Source organism: Babylonia areolata, chromosome 31, assembly GCF_041734735.1.
Source record: "Babylonia areolata isolate BAREFJ2019XMU chromosome 31, ASM4173473v1, whole genome shotgun sequence".
NCBI lineage: Eukaryota > Metazoa > Mollusca > Gastropoda > Neogastropoda > Buccinidae > Babylonia > Babylonia areolata.
In genome coordinates, this window is record NC_134906.1 from 486,137 (window position 1) to 501,666 (window position 15,530).

Here is a 15,530-nt window from a genome sequence, read left to right on the forward strand (position 1 = left end):
ACAATAAGCTGCTGAACAGTTTCAAAAAAAGTATATGTGAAGATTTTTTTTTTTTCTCTCATACATGAGACTGATCTGGCTGAATCAAATTAAGTATATTGTATTGTATTACTGTGTTCTCACAACAAAGTTATTTCTCAGTTGTGAAATTCAGGCTGCTCTCCCCTGAATGAGTGTGCAGAACCACCACTCCCCACTCCTTACCCCCATCCCCTCCTTCCACCACCCTTTTTTTTGTACAGAATCTCAGTTTATTTTTAATCCGAAAGACGACCTGCAAGAGTGCCAGTGTGGTGATCAGTGATGAGCTCAGGGAGAGAAAATCTGTCACAGCTGGTTGCTTTGAGTCGATGAATTCCCCTTCCCATCCTCCTCCTTTCACGAGGGAGTTGCCTGGCAGAATCAGGGTGGGCATTGGACTTTTGATCCAGTGTTCACCAGTGCTCTGAGTTCGAGACCTTGTTTGGGTGTGTTGGAGTGTCTTTGGGATGGGCAGGTAACTCCCGATTTTCCTCCATCCAGGTGTGAATAGGTACCTGACTTTCGGTCAGGAAAGGTTACCTCACTCTGGAGGATGGAACGCTACAGCGTTCCCAATGTAAGGTAGCGTTCTGGATGACAGAACGCTATAGCGTTCCCGACGTAAGGTAGCGTTCTGGATGACAGAATGTGAAAGCAGTTTCGACAATTAAAAAATTGTTCACGTTTTCCTCATGGGGTAGCATAACAGTTGCAGCTACACCGGGCATTGCAAACGTGTCAAGGGTCGAATGGAAAGTTTCTTCTGGAGATTCCATAACAAAACACTCCACAGCGAGCCAGCAAGTTCAGGACCCCACACGACAAGCTGATCTGGATACGTATCGAAAATGGTGTTGCAGGCAATAGAAGTTGAAATTTTTGGAGCAAACTAGATCACGACAGCGGCTTTTACCACTGCTGAAGTGATTGAAATGCTTCAAACTGAAGGTTTCGACATCGACGAGGATGACGAAGATGTTGAATAAAGTATCTGCAGTGAAGAAAGCAACCAGCAAGAATGTATTGATGATGACTCAGCTTCTGAGAGCAGTGAAGAGGGAGGGGGGTGGGCATTCACACAACGTGAAGAGGGGGGTCAGTGGGTCAAGTACAATGTGTTTCATTCAGTTACTTTATATTTTGTATTTTTTGTGATTTTTTTTTCCTAACCCTAACAAAAAAAAGCAAGGGACAGAACTATTTGTCCAGAGTGAGTGAAAACAGTGGCCGGAGAGGATTGAGGCCCCACCTTTCTGTGCCATACCATAGACATCATGGAGATGTATTCATTGTCCCCATAGCCATAAAAGGCTATAATGATAATGATGGTAATGACAGATACTTGTTGAGCGCTTTCCTTGCTAAGAGGGAGCTCTCTTCTTCTTCATCGTTCGTGGGCTGCAACTCTCACGTTCACTCGTATGCACACAAGTGGGGTTGATTGTGTATGACTGTTTTTACCCCGCTATGTAGGCAGCCACACTCCGTTTTCGGGGGTGTGCTTGCTGGGTATGTTCTTGTTTCCATAACCCACCGAACGCTGACATGGGTTACAGGATCTTTAACGTGCGTATTTGATCTTCTGCTTGCATATACACACGAAGGGGGTTCAGGCACTAGCAGGTCTGCACATATGTTGACCTGGGAGATCGTAAAAATCTCCACCCTTCACCCACCAGGCGCCGTCACCGTGATTCAAACCCGGGACCCTCAGATTGACAGTCCAACGCTTTAACCACTCGCCTATTGCACCCGTCGGGCGCTCTCAAAACGCTTTACAAATAAGTATTAAACACACAAACACACACACACACACAGCTGCTTAAAAAAGGAAGAAAAAAGTGATGATTCAACACACAAAGGCATGAAACATGTTCAAAGAGTATGCATATTACATTGTTTAATTACAGACACACACACACACACACACACACACACACACACACACACACACACACACACACACAGAGAGTGTTCACACGTCTTAAAACTAAATGTCATCAGAAAGGTATAACAGGTCGATGCACAGGCATTTTCAAAAAAAGGTGCATTTTCAGACCAGTTTTAAAAGATTGAAAGGAGCGGGGGAGTGGTGGCAGAGATTGTGAGGTTTAAAAAAACAAAAAAAACCCTGTTCTGGTGACCTTTAACCTTTGACCTCTTTCACACAGCCCCCCTCACGACCTCCACCCCCCTCAGCTTCGGCGCTTCGTGGCAGGTCCTCTCAGGTGTCCCACAGGTGACAGTCTGCTTGTTTGTGGTTTGCCTGTCAGTCTGTGTGTGTGTGTTATCTGTCGGTCTGTCTGTGGTCTGTTTGTAATGTCTGTCTGTCTGTCTGTCTGTTTGTTGATCTGTGATCTGCCTGTTTTATATGTTGGTCTGTTGTCTGGTATTCTGTCTGTCCGTCTGTCTGTCTGTTTGTTGATCTGTGATCTGCCTGTTTTATATGTTGGTCTGTTGTCTGGTATTCTGTCTGTCGGTCTGTGGTCTGTTTTTCTGTGGTCTGTCTTGTCTTTTTTGTTTTGTTTGTCTGTCTGTCTGTTGATCTGTAATCTGTCTGTTTATGTGTTGGTCTGTTGTCTGGTATTCTGTCTGTCTGTCTGTGTTGTCTATCTGTTTTTCTCTGGTCTGTCTTTTTTTTTTGTGTTGTTGTTTTTCTTCTGTTGTCTGTTTATCTGTGATTTGTCTGTTAATCTCTTGCTAGTCTCTTATTCTGTCTGTCAGTCTCTTGCTAGTCTCTTATTCTGTCTGTCAGTCTCTTGCTAGTCTCTTATTCTGTCTGTCAATCTCTTGCTAGTCTCTTATTCTGTCTGTCAGTCTCTTGCTAGTCTCTTATTCTGTCTGTCAGTCTCTTGCTAGTCTCTTTTTCTGTCTGTCAGTCTCTTGCTAGTCTCTTATTCTGTCAGTCTCTTGCTAGTCTCTTATTCTGTCTGTCAGTCTCTTGCTAGTCTCTTATTCTGTCTGTCAGTCTCTTGCTAGTCTCTTATTCTGTCTGTCCACGTCTGTCTGTTTTGTATGTCTGTTAGTCTGTCTGTCAGTGCCTGACTGAATATTCTTGTTTGTAAAATGGATAGAATGTGTGTGTGTGTGTGTGTCTGTGTGTGTGGAATAAAAAAAGTTGGTTGGGCAGAATGTGTTTAATGCTGTTATGTTGTGTGAAACTATCGTCCATTTTGTCAGTTTTTATGTCTTTTCACTGAAATTAGTGATTTTTGTTCTTTTTTTTCCCAGAATTTGTTAACTGTGTAAGTGCTGACTTTTACTTGATTTTAGATATGATTAGGTACTATTTTAGTATGTAAGTATATATGTGGATACAAGCACACATGCATGCCTGCATGAACACACACACACACAGACAAACACGCACACACACACACACACATTGATTTTTCTTGCAGAAGTTTGCAAAAGGACAACACTTGTGTGTTGCCATGGGTTCTTTTTCAGTGCGCCAAGTTCCTGCTGCAAACTGGACCTTGCTTTATCGTCCCATCACAATGACTGGACGCTCAGTTTGATTTTCTAATTAGGGAGAAAGAGTGGGCGGGGGATAGAACCCAGACCCTCACTGTACTGGCGGATAAGCATCTTAACCATTCTGACATTCTTCCTCATCAATCAGTATAGACAAGTAAATGAATAAATACATGATTGAATTAATGAACAGATAAAAAGAGCGAATCACACTGTGTTTTCAGGAGCACGGTTTACAAGACAGTGGTGGTGGAAGACAAGGAGGAGGACAGCGGTAGTAGCCATGGCGACAGTTTCAGTCTGGTGGACGTCACCACGGATACCAACGACAAAGTGAAGATGACCATGACCCGATCACCCGTAGTCGACGACCTCTTCAGTGAAGTCAGTTTCTTTTTGGCAAATGTGATGGTGTGTTTTTGTTTGTTTGTTTGATCTTTTTCGTGATTATCAAGTATAGTCACCCTTTTCATGATGGTTGGTCTCCTGCTTCTTGTTTCTTCATCAGCTGTAACTCTCACGTTCTCTCACATATACACCAGCAGGCTTTTATGTCTATAACCATTTTTATCCCGCCATGTAGGCAGCCATTCTCCATTTTTTACAGGGGGGACACCGGGTACATTCTTGTCTCCAAAACCCACCGACCGCTGACATGACTTACAGGATCTTTAACATGCCTGTTTGATCTTCTGCGTGTGTGAGTGCATGAAGGGGGTTCAGTCGTTAGCAGGTCTGTGTATCTTTTGACCTGGGAGATTGGAAAAATTGTCCACCCTTTACCCACCAGGTGCTGTGACCAGGATTGGAAACATGGACCTTCAGATTGAAAGGGCAACGCTTTAACCACTTGGCTGTTCCACCCATCATTGGTAACGTTTGGGTTTCACATCAACACACCCACAGGTGATATGATAGTTGATAACATTTAGGTTTCACATCAACACACCCACCTCAGGTGATATGATAGTTGATAACATTTGGGTTTCACATCAACACACCCACAGGTGATATGATAGTTGATAACATTTAGGTTTCACATCAACACACCCACCTCAGGTGATATGATAGTTGATAACATTTGGGTTTCACATCAACACACCCACAGGTGATATGATAGTTGATAACATTTAGGTTTCACATCAACACACCCACCTCAGGTGATATGATAGTTGATAACATTTGGGTTTCACATCAACACACCCACAGGTGATATGATAGTTGATAACATTTGGGTTTCACATCAACACACCCACAGGTGATATGATAGTTGATAACATTTGGGTTTCACATCAACACACCCACAGGTGATATGATAGTTGATAACATTTGGGTTTCACATCAACACACCCACCTCAGGTGATATGATAGTTGATAACATTTGGGTTTCACATCAACACACCCACAGGTGATATGATAGTTGATAACATTTGGGTTTCACATCAACACACCCACCTCAGGTGATATGATAGTTGATAACATTTGGGTTTCACATCAACACACCCACAGGTGATATGATAGTTGATAACATTTGGGTTTCACATCAACACACCCACCTCAGGTGATATGATAGTTGATAACATTTGGGTTTCACATCAACACACCCACAGGTGATATGATAGTTGATAACATTTGGGTTTCACATCAACACACCCACCTCAGGTGATATGATAGTTGATAACATTTGGGTTTCACATCAACACACCCACAGGTGATATGATAGTTGATAACATTTGGGTTTCACATCAACACACCCACCTCAGGTGATATGATAGTTGATAACATTTGGGTTTCACATCAACACACCCACAGGTGATATGATAGTTGATAACATTTGGGTTTCACATCAACACACCCACCTCAGGTGATATGATAGTTGATAACATTTGGGTTTCACATCAACACACCCACAGGTGATATGATAGTTGATAACATTTGGGTTTCACATCAACACACCCACAGGTGATATGTCTGACAGGGAGGGATGACTGTCCAGGAAATCAGTGGGGAAGGGAAGACCATCTCTCTGACACTACACTGACACCACCAGAATGACAACACCTTAAAATGAGCAGCAAGAAATACCAGTTTTATGACGTGATGTTTGTGATTCTTCTTCCTCTTTTTCTTCTTCGTTCTGACAACATACTTCGTTTTCGGAGCGCGTTTGGCGCTGAGCAGACTGAGTCAACCAGGCATGTGTCTCTCTTTAGCAATGTCTGTAGTTGTTTGCTGTTTTAGGCATGTGTCTCTCTTTAGCAAAGTCTGTAGCTGTTTGCTGTTTTAGCTGTATAACTTCTGTCACATAATCAAGCCAGCATGCAGGCATGGAGATCCTTTGTCTTCTTGAGAATCACCTCCCTTTTCTCAAGTGTCACACATACACACACAGAGACAGACATGCAAACTGGAAGTTGGCCCTCCAGAAGACAAAGCATGGATGCCTAAAGGTTTGAGTTTTTTGGGTTATTTTTTTAAATGCATGCCAAAAACAGAAAACCAAATAAAAGAAAAAGAAAACTGTATGCATATGAGCGATGAGTTTAAATCAGTGGACTCAATTCTGGGTCAGTTCCCCACCCCACCACCCCACTCCACACTACACTCCATCTTCCCATTGCTTACTGCATTTAAACCCATATTTGTCTAGGGTTTTTTTCTTTTTCTTTTTTCTTTTTAATTTTGCTACTTCACCATGCACATTGGTGTGGACATTGAAGTGTGCATCATTACAGGTTTCTGTGGATTCCTTGGTGTGGACATTGAAGTGTGCATCATTACAGGTTTCTGTTTATTCATTGGTGTGGACATTGAAGTGTGCATCATTACAGGTTTCTGTTTATTCCTTGGTGTGGACATTGAAGTGTGCATCATTACAGATTTCTGTATATTCATTGGTGTGGACATTGAAGTGTGCATCATTACAGATTTCTGTGGATTCCTTGGTGTGGACATTGAAGTGTGCATCATTACAGGTTTCTGTTTATTCCTTGGTGTGGACATTGAAGTGTGCATCATTACAGATTTCTGTGGATTCCTTGGTGTGGACATTGAAGTGTGCATCATTACAGATTTCTGTTTATTCATTGGTGTGGACATTGAAGTGTGCATCATTACAGGTTTCTGTTTATTCCTTGGTGTGGACATTGAAGTGTACATCATTACAGATTTCTGTTTATTCCTTGGTAGGAATGTAGTAGAATGGTTAAAACAGTGGTCTGTCTGTACAGTATCTGTGAGGCTCTGGGTTCAATGTTAAAACAGTGGTCTGTCTGTACAGTGTCTGTGAGGCTCTGGGTTCAATGTTAAAACAGTGGTCTGTCTGTACAGTGTCTGTGAGGCTCTGGGTTCAATGTTAAAACAGTGGTCTGTCTGTACAGTGTCTGTGAGGCTCTGGGTTCAATGTTAAAACAGTGGTCTGTCTGTACAGTGTCTGTGAGGCTCTGGGTTCAATGTTAAAACAGTGGTCTGTCTGTACAGTGTCTGTGAGGCTCTGGGTTCAATGTTAAAACAGTGGTCTGTCTGTACAGTGTCTGTGAGGCTCTGGGTTCAATGTTAAAACAGTGGTCTGTCTGTACAGTGTCTGTGAGGCTCTGGGTTCAATGTTAAAACAGTGGTCTGTCTGTACAGTGTCTGTGAGGCTCTGGGTTCAATGTTAAAACAGTGGTCTGTCTGTACAGTGTCTGTGAGGCTCAGGGTTCAATGTTAAAACAGTGGTCTGTCTGTACAGTGTCTGTGAGGCTCTGGGTTCAATGTTAAAACAGTGGTCTGTCTGTACAGTGTCTGTGAGGCTCAGGGTTCAATGTTAAAACAGTGGTCTGTCTGTACAGTGTCTGTGAGGCTCTGGGTTCAATGTTAAAACAGTGGTCTGTCTGTACAGTGTCTGTGAGGCTCTGGGTTCAGTGTTAAAACAGTGGTCTGTCTGTACAGTGTCTGTGAGGCTCTGGGTTCAATGTTAAAACAGTGGTCTGTCTGTACAGTGTCTGTGAGGCTCTGGGTTCAATGTTAAAACAGTGGTCTGTCTGTACAGTGTCTGTGAGGCTCTGGGTTCAATGTTAAAACAGTGGTCTGTCTGTACAGTGTCTGTGAGGCTCTGGGTTCAGTGTTAAAACAGTGGTCTGTCTGTACAGTGTCTGTGAGGCTCTGGGTTCAATGTTAAAACAGTGGTCTGTCTGTACAGTGTCTGTGAGGCTCTGGGTTCAATGTTAAAACAGTGGTCTGTCTGTACAGTGTCTGTGAGGCTCTGGGTTCAATGTTAAAACAGTGGTCTGTCTGTACAGTGTCTGTGAGGCTCTGGGTTCAATGTTAAAACAGTGGTCTGTCTGTACAGTGTCTGTGAGGCTCTGGGTTCAATGTTAAAACAGTGGTCTGTACAGTGTCTGTGAGGCTCTGGGTTCAATGTTAAAACAGTGGTCTGTCTGTACAGTGTCTGTGAGGCTCTGGGTTCAATGTTAAAACAGTGGTCTGTCTGTACAGTGTCTGTGAGGCTCTGGGTTCAGTGTTAAAACAGTGGTCTGTCTGTACAGTGTCTGTGAGGCTCTGGGTTCAGTGTTAAAACAGTGGTCTGTCTGTACAGTGTCTGTGAGGCTCTGGGTTCAATGTTAAAACAGTGGTCTGTCTGTACAGTGTCTGTGAGGCTCTGGGTTCAATGTTAAAACAGTGGTCTGTCTGTACAGTGTCTGTGAGGCTCTGGGTTCAATGTTAAAACAGTGGTCTGTCTGTACAGTGTCTGTGAGGCTCTGGGTTCAATGTTAAAACAGTGGTCTGTCTGTACAGTGTCTGTGAGGCTCTGGGTTCAGTGTTAAAACAGTGGTCTGTCTGTACAGTGTCTGTGAGGCTCTGGGTTCAGTGTTAAAACAGTGGTCTGTCTGTACAGTGTCTGTGAGGCTCTGGGTTCAATGTTAAAACAGTGGTCTGTCTGTACAGTGTCTGTGAGGCTCTGGGTTCAATGTTAAAACAGTGGTCTGTCTGTACAGTGTCTGTGAGGCTCTGGGTTCAATGTTAAAACAGTGGTCTGTCTGTACAGTGTCTGTGAGGCTCTGGGTTCAATGTTAAAACAGTGGTCTGTCTGTACAGTGTCTGTGAGGCTCTGGGTTCAATGTTAAAACAGTGGTCTGTCTGTACAGTGTCTGTGAGGCTCTGGGTTCAATGTTAAAACAGTGGTCTGTCTGTACAGTGTCTGTGAGGCTCTGGGTTCAATGTTAAAACAGTGGTCTGTCTGTACAGTGTCTGTGAGGCTCTGGGTTCAATGTTAAAACAGTGGTCTGTCTGTACAGTGTCTGTGAGGCTCTGGGTTCAATGTTAAAACAGTGGTCTGTCTGTACAGTGTCTGTGAGGCTCTGGGTTCAAATGCTGGTCTTACCCTTCCTCCCAAGTGTGGAAAATCAAACTGAGCATCTAGTCATTCCGCTCAGACAAAAAACCTGACTTTCTGCTGTGCAGCAGGCACTTGGCACACTGAAAAACAACCCATGGCAACGTAAGTGGTGTCCTGTGGCAAAAATTCTGTAGAAGATATCCACTCAAGGCCTGACTAAGCATATTTGATTATGCTGCTTTTGAGGCATCTGCCTTGCAGATGTGGTGTAATGTATACATGGATTTGTCTGAACAAAGTGACGTCTCCTTGAGAAACGGAGACATAAACTATATTCATTCATTCCAGGGGACTGGCGATGGAGACACGACGCCCACCTCCTCCAGTAAGCCCCATGCCTCCTCCTCCCAGGACCCGCCCACTGCATCGTCCAGCCATGACCACGCCTCGTCCTTGACCTCCGCTGTCTCTCGTGCCACCTCTGACGCTGCACCGGCTGTCCTCGATGCTGCAAGAGCGTCTACGCAGCACCACCACGCAGACCGACTGATCACCACAGATCGCCTCATCGCCAGAGATCAGTGTGTAACGTCAAAGACCTATGGGGATGGGAGTGAAGCCACAGCTTCTCGTCAGTCTCCCAAGGAGAAGCATTCCTCAGACAGACTGATCGTGAAGGATCGTCTGATCACCGGGCGCAGTTCCCGCACAGACCCATTAGAAACCCCTCCTCCTGTTCCAGTGAAACGAAAGGGGGAGGGGCAGAGGGGAGAAACGCCAACGTCGCCCTCCTCCCAGCCCCAGGCTCCCCCGATCCCCCGACCTCGCACAGCGTCCATGAAGAAGGTCAGAGAGGACGGGTCCCCACCGCCCCCGCCCCTGCCGCGTAAAGTGCAAGAGGACCAGCAGCCTGAGACACCGCTGATCCAGTTTGAGTCGAACGAGGAAGGCGTGGATCAGTTTGACCCTCTGGCGTCCAGAGACTCCCCCATGCCTGTAGAACGAGGGAAAGAGACCGGGCCTGACGGCGGTGAAAGTGGACCACAGTCCTCCCTGGGTTTGAGTCCCCGTCCTGCGACAGTTTTCATGCGCAGTGCCACGTACCGTCGAGCGTTAGAAGACAGGCCTCTGTATCCAGATGATGGTCCTTTGGACAACAGGACGCAGGCGGCAGGAGATGACAAAGTCAGGCCTGTGGCGGGGTCCTCTGGTTTCGATCCTCTGGTTCCTGTGTCTACTCCTGCATCAGCAGCTTGGGGAGAGCAGCAGAGCGGCAGCACTGACACTGACTCCCACAAAGGTGTTGCTGTGAAGACAGGTGATGGAGTCAGAGATCCTGTGGCAGAGTTGCTGGATCTGGATCCTCAGTCCAGGGTGTTTGAGGCTTCAACCGTTGGTCCACATACCCCCCAGAGCACTGCGAGAATCGGTGTGCTTTGCGCGAATGGGATTGAACAAAGGCCTTCAAGCTCAGACAATGTACCGTCAAACCACTCAGCCCTAGGAAGTGGTTTGTCTGCAGTTTCCGGCGGCAGCGACCCCTTCTTTGATCCCACCACCACAACCTCCACCACCGCAGTCTCCTCTCCAGCTTTGGAGCTTCCTTCTCTCCACCCTCCACCTCTCGTCCCACGGCCACGCCCCCGCAACAGCGTCCAGGCGACGAAATCGGCTGTGCTAAACTCCACATCATCAGCCTCACCACATCAGTCGTTGTCTCCACCTGCTCGGCCGTCTCTGCCCCCGAAACCTTCTCCACACTTAACCCCACAGCGGCAGGAAGCCGACCCCTTGAAGGATTTGACAGGGGGGCAGCAGCAGCAGCACCACCACCACCACAGTAAAACTGACCCCGGTGCGTTGAAAGATTTGATGGGTCTGGACACTGGCGGTGGTGGGATTGAGGCCCCCATGTCAAAACCTGCCCCCGGAGAAAGGGGAAATCCCAAACCCATTCAGCGAGCGAGCGTGGCAGCCCTGATGAAGCAGTTTGACCGTCTGGGCTCGGAGGGTGCTGTCGCAAGGCCTTCGTCCCCGCTCCGTTCACATCTGACCCAGAGCCATCCTCCTGCTGCTGCTGCTGCTGCCAGGAAACAGTGGGAAACGTTTGAGTGACCTTTTTTTGGTGGTGGGTGGGGGGGGGGGGGGGACTGTTCCGTCTCAAGAGAAAGTGTGGAACACCCGTCACTGGCTCACTCTGCAAAACTGTTGGCGGTAACCTCTGCTTGTTCTTTATCAGTCATCGTTTTCCTGTCCCAGTGTCTGGGGGAAAAAGAACAAATTCCTGTGTTTTGTGTGCAAAGGTTGAATTTGAAAAGCTTTTCTTGAAGCCTTCTCTTTGTTTGTGTGCTTATGCTGTTGTTGTTTTGTTTTTCAATTGAATGACAATAATACTATTAAAATTTTAAAGATGAAAAGAAAAACCTGTTGTGGAGATGCACGGGGTTTCTGATATTTTGCCAATCTGGTAGGGGGGGGGGGGGGGGCAAGGTGGGGGGAGCAAGGGAGGGGGGGGGGCTTGCAGGGGGAGGGGGGGGGAGTCAAAGGAACTCATTTCCTCTGAACTCTAGGGGGTCCTCACCTGGTCCTGAGGGCAGCTCTAATGCTGCACCTTCTGATCAAGTTTGTTTTGCAATGTACTTACATTGAATACAAGGCAAAGCATACCTTCTAGTCCTAATTTTATAAAGCCCTGATTTCTGGAACAAGAAGTGACCAAGGGAAACAACTCTTTTTAGCAGACAATCCACGCATTGGACTGAAAAAGCTCTAAAGTAAGTTTTTCTTTTTTTTTCTTTTTTTTTTTATATGTTTATTCTAGAAATTTTTAAACATCACAGGCATCCATTGATGAACGTCGTTTCCATTTTTGTCCATTTTTCCACAGTGTCAGGGGTGCATAGTGTGCTGTATTATGTACTGTTTGAGGCACTCAGGGCCCTCTGTGTGGCTAGTTTACGCCATGTAAGTACTGTATATTGATAATAAGGATAATAATGATAACAGGAAAACTTGTGGAAAAAGTATGGAATTGTGTTTCATCATGTCTGCAGGAACCCTCCTGGTGGCTGTTGTGTTGGTCGTGTCATGGAATGGAGTGTATTATTTGTATTTGTATTTCATTTTTATCACAACACATTTCTGTGTGTGAAATTCCGGCTGTTTTCCCCAGGGAGAGCACATCGCTACACTACAGTGTGGTGGTCTGGATGCTAGTCATTCGGATGAGACCAAAAATCAAGGTCCTGTGTGCAGCATGCACTTAGCACATGTAAAATAACCAATGGCAATAAAAGGGTAGTTCCTGGCAAAATTCTGTAGAAAAATCCACTTCAATAGGAAAGCCAAATAAAACTGCATGCAGGAAAAACAAAACAAAAGAGTGGTGCTGTAGTATAGCGATGCGCTCTCCCCGGGGAGAGCAACCTGAATTTCACACAGAGAAATCTGTTGTGATAAAAAGAAATACAAATACAATGTGTGAGTTATGTTGTGGTCACTTTCTTCTCCCTCCTTTTTTTGGGACAGTTTTATTGTTTTATTTCTCAGTTATCTTTTGTGTCGTAATATATTATTCAAAACCCGGATGCATAGAGTATGTCATGATCCAGTGCATTTCATTTGTCTCTTGACTCTGGTCTGTGATAATATCTTAACGGATTCTATGAATGTATTGTGTATGCTTACGTGCATACTTTTCTGTTCGTCTTTCTGTGAACACGATGATGCATTTGGTATGTTTGTTGTGAACTATATCTTATATTTTCAGACCTGTCTTTTTTTCTTCCTTTTTTTTAAGATTTATTTTGTGCCATTCCTTAACATCTGTTTGAATATATATATGGTTGCTGTTCTCTGATTCTCTGTGCCATGGTCAGAGCACCTTGCTCCACTGTGAAAACTCTGGCTGAGTTAGTGCCTGCTTGTGCTGGGTTTTCTTCTTCTTCTGTGTTCGTGGGCTGTAACTCCCATGTTAACTCGTATTTTCACGAGTGGGCTTTTATGTGTATGACCGTTTTTAACCCACCATGTAGGCAGCCATACTCCGCTTTCGGGGGTGTGCATGCTGGGTATGTTCGTGTTTCCATAACCCACCGAACACTGACATGGATTACAGGATCTTTAACGTGCATATTTGATCTTCTGCTTGTGTATACACACGAAAGGGGTTCAGGCACTGGCAGGTCTGCACATACATTGACCTGGGAGATCGTAAAAATCTCCACCCTTTACCCACCAGGCGCCGTCACCGTGATTCGAACCCTGGACCCTCAGATTGAAAGTCCAACACTTTAACCACTCGGCCATTGCGCCCATCATGTGCTGGGTTATGACTATGGTTATTTCAGAAAACCAGTGGACTGCAAGATGCAAGAGTATTATTTCTGATTGGGAAATTGTTGACATGTTTGCTGATTTAAAAAAAAAAAAAATTTTTTAATGACATACGATGAATTTATAGGGGAAAAGGTTGACATACTGATAATAAAAAAAAGTGACATGTAAGATAAAGTTATATTTTTAGAATACAGATTCATAAACAGATATGCTAAACACAGTATCACGTATAATGTGTTTTATATCCAGTGACCTAGATTGTATGAATACCCAATTAAAGGGAAGCAGATTTTTATTTTTTATTATTTTTTTTTTAAGTACAAATGCTGTTTTATTTGCTTTTTTTAAAGTAAAGTGAAGCAAACACCTTCGGGGGAAAGGACACCTCCCTTCAGGTCAGTGGTCAGTGGAATACGTGTTTTGGGTTTTTTTTAAGTGGACTGTCAGTTACTTATGTAATTACTCGTAGTGAAATAAAAAGGAATTGAAACAAGCCTGACAAACATGTTCAACTTTGTTGAACTTACTGATTGGATTATGATTGGATTATGATAATGATTATGATGATTTGATTAGTTGTAGTATTACAGCTACTGTTATTATTGTTGTTATTATTATTATTATTATTATCGTTCTCTTATAACCATTTTATAATAATAATGATAAATAACTATAATAATCTTGTTCTTTTCTTTTTTTTTTAATTTGTTGGTGTTGTTTGTTGTTTTTGTATGGTTATTGCCACAGTTCAACTAATTTAACATCACTGGTGCCTCCCGGTTTTTGGGTGTTTTTTTTATTGTTCGTTTTATAAAGTATGCATGTCGTTCAGTGACCCGACCACTTGGAATGCACTGCCTACTTGTCTGACAAATACACCAGCTTTAACTTAGTTCAAACAGAATTTAAAAACATACTTTTTTTAGCAAGCTTTAAGTGAACATAACGTTCTTTGTGCTGTTCCTATCCCTGCCACTGTAGAACACTGACATGGGATTGTGACAAAGTCAGAGTTAAACTTAAAATAAGTTGATTGAAGACGGTGACTTGAATAACCAACAACTGTTTGTTTTTTCTCTGTGCATGTGCATGTGCGCACATGTATGTGTGCGTTTCGTGAGAATTTCTTCCAAAAAAATTGCCCTTTATAATTAAATGTTTGGGTTTTTTTGTTTGTTTTTTATCATATTGATGGTATTGGTAACATTCAGATCACAATCATATCATGCTGGACTGATTCTCTGCCTCATCTGCACCTTTGCTTTTATTGTGATGATTATGATCCGAGATTCCAATATCGTAACTGTGCCACTGTCGTTATATTATACTATTTACCTTATAATCATGATGATTATGGATGGTGCTGCCTGGTCAGCAACAGTTTGGAAAGATGTGAATGATGACGTACATACGCATATTATCAAATGAGGTTGTATCATCATCGTTTTGACAGCTATCATATAGTGACATAGAACTTTTCTGCACATACTGCACGTTACCAAATGAGGTTGTATCATCATCGTTTTGACAGCTAACATACGGTGACATAGAACTTTTCTGCACGTACACATGTTATCAGATGAGGTTGTACCATCATCGTTTTGACAGCTATCATATAGTGACATAGAACTTTTCTGCACGTACTGCACGTTATCAAATGAGGTTGTATCATCATCGTTTTGACAGCTATCATATGGTGACATAGAACTTTTCTGCACATACTGCACATTACCAAATGAGGTTGTATCATCATCGTTTTGACAGCTAACATACGGTGACATAGAACTTTTCTGCACGTACGCATGTTATCAGATGAGGTTGTACCATCATCGTTTTGACAGCTATCATATGTTGACAAGGAACTTTTCTGCACGTACTGCACATTATCAAATGAAGTTGTATCTCATTGTTATGACAGCTATCATATGGTGACAAGGAACCTTTCTGCACGTACTGCACATTATCAAATGAAGTTGTATCTCATTGTTATGACAGCTATCATGGTGACATAGAACTGTACCTCTCAGAGTTTATTGTTCAGACATGCAGGTCTGTATGTCTGTCACATGCCACAATGTCCAGCCACCCCCACCAGGGGCCGTATTCAAGAGAACATCATGCCTGAGGGTAAATGTGTACCTGCCTGAGGCAAGGCAAACTACCCCAGGGTGAGCACTATGCAGTATTTATGAACACAAGAGTCTACCCAAGTGTCTACAAACCTGAAGGCAATGTACCCTTACTACCTGCCAAGGGTGACTGCCCATGAAGCAGAGGTAACTATGGTGGATCCTTTGGCAGCATTTTTCTTTCTTTTTTTAAAGGGAAAGCAGGCGTGCTTTACGGATAGCACATGTTTTGCAAACTCTCTCGACAA

General features: G+C 43.9%; 1 protein-coding gene across 2 annotated transcripts in view; it reads left to right on the top strand.

Annotated features, from left to right (window-relative positions):
• Positions 1 to 13,759, top strand: part of LOC143275989 (uncharacterized) — a 50,582-nt gene extending 36,823 nt beyond the window's left edge. The window contains exons 19-21 of one of the 2 annotated variants that reach the window (XM_076580354.1): positions 2,193 to 2,260; positions 3,723 to 3,909; positions 9,164 to 13,759. In XM_076580354.1, the coding sequence (XP_076436469.1) occupies positions 2,193 to 2,260; positions 3,723 to 3,909; positions 9,164 to 10,930 (2,022 nt within the window). In that variant the 3' untranslated portion in view covers positions 10,931 to 13,759. The remainder of the gene's footprint in view (positions 1 to 2,192; positions 2,261 to 3,722; positions 3,910 to 9,163) is intronic. The other variant, XM_076580353.1, reaches the window with a different exon arrangement.
• The last annotated feature ends 1,771 nt before the right edge of the window (positions 13,760 to 15,530 follow it).